Source organism: Chrysochloris asiatica, unplaced genomic scaffold (genome assembly GCF_000296735.1).
Source record: "Chrysochloris asiatica unplaced genomic scaffold, ChrAsi1.0 scaffold00013, whole genome shotgun sequence".
NCBI lineage: Eukaryota > Metazoa > Chordata > Mammalia > Afrosoricida > Chrysochloridae > Chrysochloris > Chrysochloris asiatica.
Genome location: NW_006408531.1, coordinates 33,936,771 through 33,941,855, shown reverse-complemented (window position 1 = coordinate 33,941,855; position 5,085 = coordinate 33,936,771). Strand labels below are relative to the sequence as shown.

Sequence of the window (5,085 nt, the reverse complement as noted above, 5' to 3'; positions counted from 1 at the left end):
GACAATTCAAGCTCACTAGCCTCTCCTTGTAAACATCTTGCTTTCAGCCAAGATCCATCTGCTATCAGCAATGTTATGCTTCATTCCAGGTCTTCTCTTGAGCCCAACTTAAGTTTCTGTAAGTTCCCTATGAATGTACTATTGCAACTGTTTTGTATTATCTGTAGAAAAATTTTATTTGCTTATGATAATCTCCAAATTTTGTTGGATCACTTTCTTTGAAATTATCAAAAATGTGGATCCCTTCCAGTCAATGTCTAAGTAATTGTCTTCCCAATGTGTTGCCATTGAAGAGTGAGCAGTTTTAGCACTGTATGTATTTGTTAAAACATTTCAATTGGCGTTGCATCAAATCCTGGAGCTTTATTTTTCACTAATCCTTTCATAGTAGTTTAGACTTCTTCTTCATTACCTACAGTTCTTGATTATATGCTGCCTTCTGATGTGGTGGAATGTTCGCAAATTATTTTCAGTATAGTTACTCTGTGTATTCCTCCCATGTTCTTTTGAAGATGCATCACCTAATATTTTCCCCACAAAATCCTTCAATATTTCAACTTGAAGCTTAAAAATTTTCTTCATTTCTTTCAACTTGAGAAAGAATTTCCCTTTTTATTTTCTAATTTCAGTTCTTTGCACATTTCATAATTCTTTTCTTTGTCTTTTAGAGTTGCCCTTTGAAATCTTCAAATCTTCAGTTCAGCTTTTACGTCATCCTTTTAGTCCATTCACTTTATTTATTATATTTATGTCTTGAAAAATTTTATATTTAGAATTAACCAGCTGGACTCCATTTAGATGATCCTAATTTTGTTGGCAACATCCAAAGCATAATAGTCAGGATCCTTCTTTTCTCCATCGGGCCTGATTAAGGTGTTGACCTTGGCTACATCAGTGTCATAGAGCTTCTTCACAGTCTGTTTGCTCTAGTGCTTGTTGGCCTTGGCATCCATAATAAACACAAGTGAGCTATTATCTTCAGTCTTCTTCATGGCTGACTCAGTAGTCAGAGGGAATTTGATGATGGCATAGTGGTCAAGCTTGTTTCTCCCAGGGGCGCTCTTCTGAGGATATTTGGGCAGACTCCAAAGCCTCAGAGTCTTGGGCCACCAGAAGGTGGGTGACATGTGGATTTTCTTTTTGTGTGTGTGGCTGTGGACACCTTTCAGCACTGCCTTCTTGGCATTCAATGCCTTTGCTTTGGCTTCAGCTTTGGGAGGGGCAGGGGCTTCCTTCTTTGCCTTCGGCACCATCTTCATCAAAATCCATTCACTTTAGTTACAATACCTGCAAGAGCAAGTTTCAGTATCTTTTCTAATATCTATTTTGTTTTTTGTTTTTTCTTTCTTATCTTTTTAATGACCTTTGGTTTTCTTTATGTATGATTATCTGGTCTTTGGTCATTAGTGTTCAGTGTGCCAAATCTGTTCTTGAGATAGTCTCTAATTTCAGGTGGGAGGGATATATTCAAGGTAGTACTTTGACTATCATGGGTTTGTTTTAATATTCTTAACCTTCAACTTTAATTTTCATATGAGCAATTGATGATCTATTTCACAATTGCCTCTTGGCCTTGTTCTGGCGCTTCTCTATCATCTCTTTACATAGATGTAGTGTATTTCATCTGGTGAGGTTCACATATAAAGTCACGATTTATACTGTTGAGAAAAGGTATTTTAATGAAAGGCTGTTGGTACAGCACAATTCTATTATGCAGTCTCAGGATTAATTTCTTTCACCAAGGTCATATGATCCTTGTTTGTTTTCAACATTCACTGTCCAATCACCAGTAATTACCAGTGCATCTTGCTTGATAAGTTTCAGATTGTAGAAGTTGGCTTTTGTTTTTTGGGGTTTTTTTCCCAGTTTCTTTGTATATGGCATTAATGGTTGGTGTGAAATTTGAGTAACAGTCATATCAAGTGGCTTTCCTTACAAGTCTAGGTATATTACCTGGCAATGTTGCACTTCAAGATTTATCTTGAAATGTTCTTTTTGATGAGAATATGATACCATTCCTTTTCAATCTGTCAGTCCTAGCATAATAGATCATTGAACTTCATATTAAAAATGGTCAACACCCATCTATTTCATCGCACTGCTTCCTAGGACATTAATCTTGAAGTATACCATTTCATTTTTGAGATCTTCTAATTTTCCTGGATTCATACTCCATATATTCCCTGCTCAAATTATTAATGGATGTTTGTAGCTGTTTCTTCTCATTATTAGTTGTTCCACATTAGCAAATGAAGGTCCTGAAAACTTTACTTCATCTACATCATTAAGAGCAACTCTACTTTGAGGATGTAGCTATTTCCCAGTCATATTTTAAGTGCCTTCAAATGTGAGGGGGCTGATCTTCCAGCAGTATATCAGACAATGTTCCACTGCTTTTATTAGGTTTTCAATAGCCAGTTTTTTTCAGAAGTAGATCACCAGGTCCTGTTTCCTAATCTGTTTTAATTAATCTTGAAGCTCTACTAAAATCTGTCCACCATGGGTGGCCTGCTGGTGTTAGAAGTCCTGGTGGCCCAGTGTCCAGCATCACACAAACATTACAATATGTCAATTGTTATGTAAGTGGTGGTTGGAAACTCTGTGTAGCGCAATTTTACTCTGACACACATGAGGTCACTATGAATTGGGATTTAGTTGCTGGTAACTGATTTGTAGCCACTACAAATTTGGGGAGAGGGCAATAAAAGTCAAGAAATTCTCTTCTTGAGTTCATACTGTCAAGGACTATCAGTTAAGCATGTATGGCAGTAAATTAAATGCCATAATTGTATCAAGTCTAACTTGTGTTTGTTTCTTTCTCACACAAACTGCACCTAATGGTGGACACTTTGATCCTCATAGCCCTTTCTAGACCATAATTCCTATTATTTCCTTTAGAAATCCTGTCACTCTAAGCTTCTTATTTCCATCTTTTAAATTTATTGCCACCTCCCTGAATCACTGAAGGTGTTAGCAGTTAGTGCAAGGAATCCTTCTACACCCACATACAAGCAAAGCCCTGGTGAGTGTACTCCTTTGCAACGACACATGATACACGCTGTTGTTGTTCTTAAGTGCTGTCGAGTTCGTTCTGACTCAGAGTTACTCTGTATAGCAGCAGCTAGTGAACCTAAACCTACGACCTTGCTGTCCAGCACATTGACCAGCAGCATCACAACACAACATAATACATAGCCCCTCATTATGTGTTTGCCTCCAAAATTATTCTATTCCACACTATTTTAGCTACCCTATGGTTGCGAGTTGGGCTGCGAACCTCAAGGTCAGCTAGTTTGAAGCTACCAGTGGTTCTGTGAAAGAAAGCTGAGGCTTTCTGCTCCCGTAAAGATTTAAGCTTTGTAAACCCTGCACAGGGTTGCTATGAGTTGGAACCGACTCCATGGAATACCACTACCACCATCACCATTCCACAATTATCACCTAAAACTACAAAATAATTATGACAATAGCAAGGAGAAAATTGATTTTAAAAGTTAAACATTAAAATAGATATCTTTCCACAATGGGAAAAAGTATTAAAAGCTTCATCATCATCTGGGTGATCTCAAAGGTTATAGATTACTCCCCTATTTCACCATTCACAAGGCATGACAGATCTGCACAAATCTACTGAAAAAGGCATCAAATTCAAAATCACCAAAAAAACAGTGAGATCAAGTTCATCTGAAAAAGACATCAAAGAATTCTTTTTTCTAACCACTAATATTGATCTGATCATTAAACAAAAGCTCTCTGCTAAATATAAGGCCAAGTTCAAGTATTATCTATTTGAGTCATGCTGAAAATTAACATTATCATAAGAGAAAAACAATTTTCTTCAAAAATGAAAACAACCAACCTTTTCTTTTCAAGGGAGGCTCATCAATTTCTCCTAAACCAAGACAAAAATAGTAAATTAGAAAAAACTTTTAGGATCAAATATCATTACTTTTCTATTTTCTCAATTTCTTTTGTCCATTTTAAATACCATTTTAAGTTTTGGCAAGTCTAGTCCTTATATTTCTTTACTTCCCATATTTCAGGTTTTAAATACAAACTTTATTTATGTACTTTCATTTGAAATAACTTCACTTTTATGAGGTCAACAAAAATTGTGGCAGTGATCCAAATTATACATTATAGTTCATACATCAACTTTATCTCTGTTTCTATTGTTCAATCTGACTCTCCAATTTAAGCCAAACAAATAAAAATTCAGACAACATATTAGAAGGGTTTATAATGCTAAGAGTTTTCCTGGTACTTATGACTGAGCATATGATTTCTGATAACTAAACTGACCTGAATAAACGTCATCTAAAAGAATCACAATATTTCATTATTTTCATATACATGCATTGGCAGTTTATACATGATTTGGCTTGGCCGCTTCTTTTCATTCATTAATATATACGAGAGAACAAACACATAGATCAGTTGCATAATTGTGACATTTTGAATGTGTTCTTCCATTTCACACTTCCATTTAGTTCAATAAATTTACTTTTGATTGGGATTTCCACATTTTCACTTTCTGTTACTTGATCTTGAATATGACTCATGTGTTTAAAATATTCATATACATATGTGTAGTTATGTTATCATTTCAATATTATTAGTGATAAATGTGATAAAATTGAGAAAAGACTTTCCCCCCAAAGTATATAAATATGTTTATGAGTTACTAAGTAGTGCATAATAAGATCTTCTCTGCAATAAGACACTCTAATGGTAGCATTTAATTTGGACATCTTTGCCATAATGATAGATAACATGTATGATAAATGATAAATAGATCAATTCACTAAGTTTGGCAGCTTGCTTATATACTGCTAATACTTACAGGTGTATTCATTTTCGTTTAGTCTGATTCAAGAGGTCATTTGTACTTAAATATGAGTAAGCCACTGTAATATATATTTCATATAGGTTTCAGCAGTTATATATGTCTCTATACACATTGTACCTTTGTCAATGTCCTCGTCTCCAATCTCAACATCGTCTTCGTCATCACTATCAGATGAGATGATGTCAGACAACAAAGAAAAGAAGCCATAGATCCAGTCTGTGGTTTCTTCCACAGCA

At 35.2% G+C, this 5,085-nt stretch overlaps 1 protein-coding gene and 1 pseudogene across 1 annotated transcript in view; both read right to left on the bottom strand.

The window, feature by feature from the left end:
• TRDN (triadin) overlaps positions 1-5,085 on the bottom strand; it is a 203,327-nt gene that overhangs the window by 147,453 nt on the left and 50,789 nt on the right. The window contains exons 5-6 of the mRNA XM_006834733.1: positions 4,967-5,085; positions 3,860-3,892 (exon numbers count right to left, since the gene is read on the bottom strand). Coding sequence (XP_006834796.1) covers positions 3,860-3,892; positions 4,967-5,085 — 152 coding nt within the window. The remainder of the gene's footprint in view (positions 1-3,859; positions 3,893-4,966) is intronic.
• Positions 795-1,259, bottom strand: LOC102813744 (annotated as a pseudogene).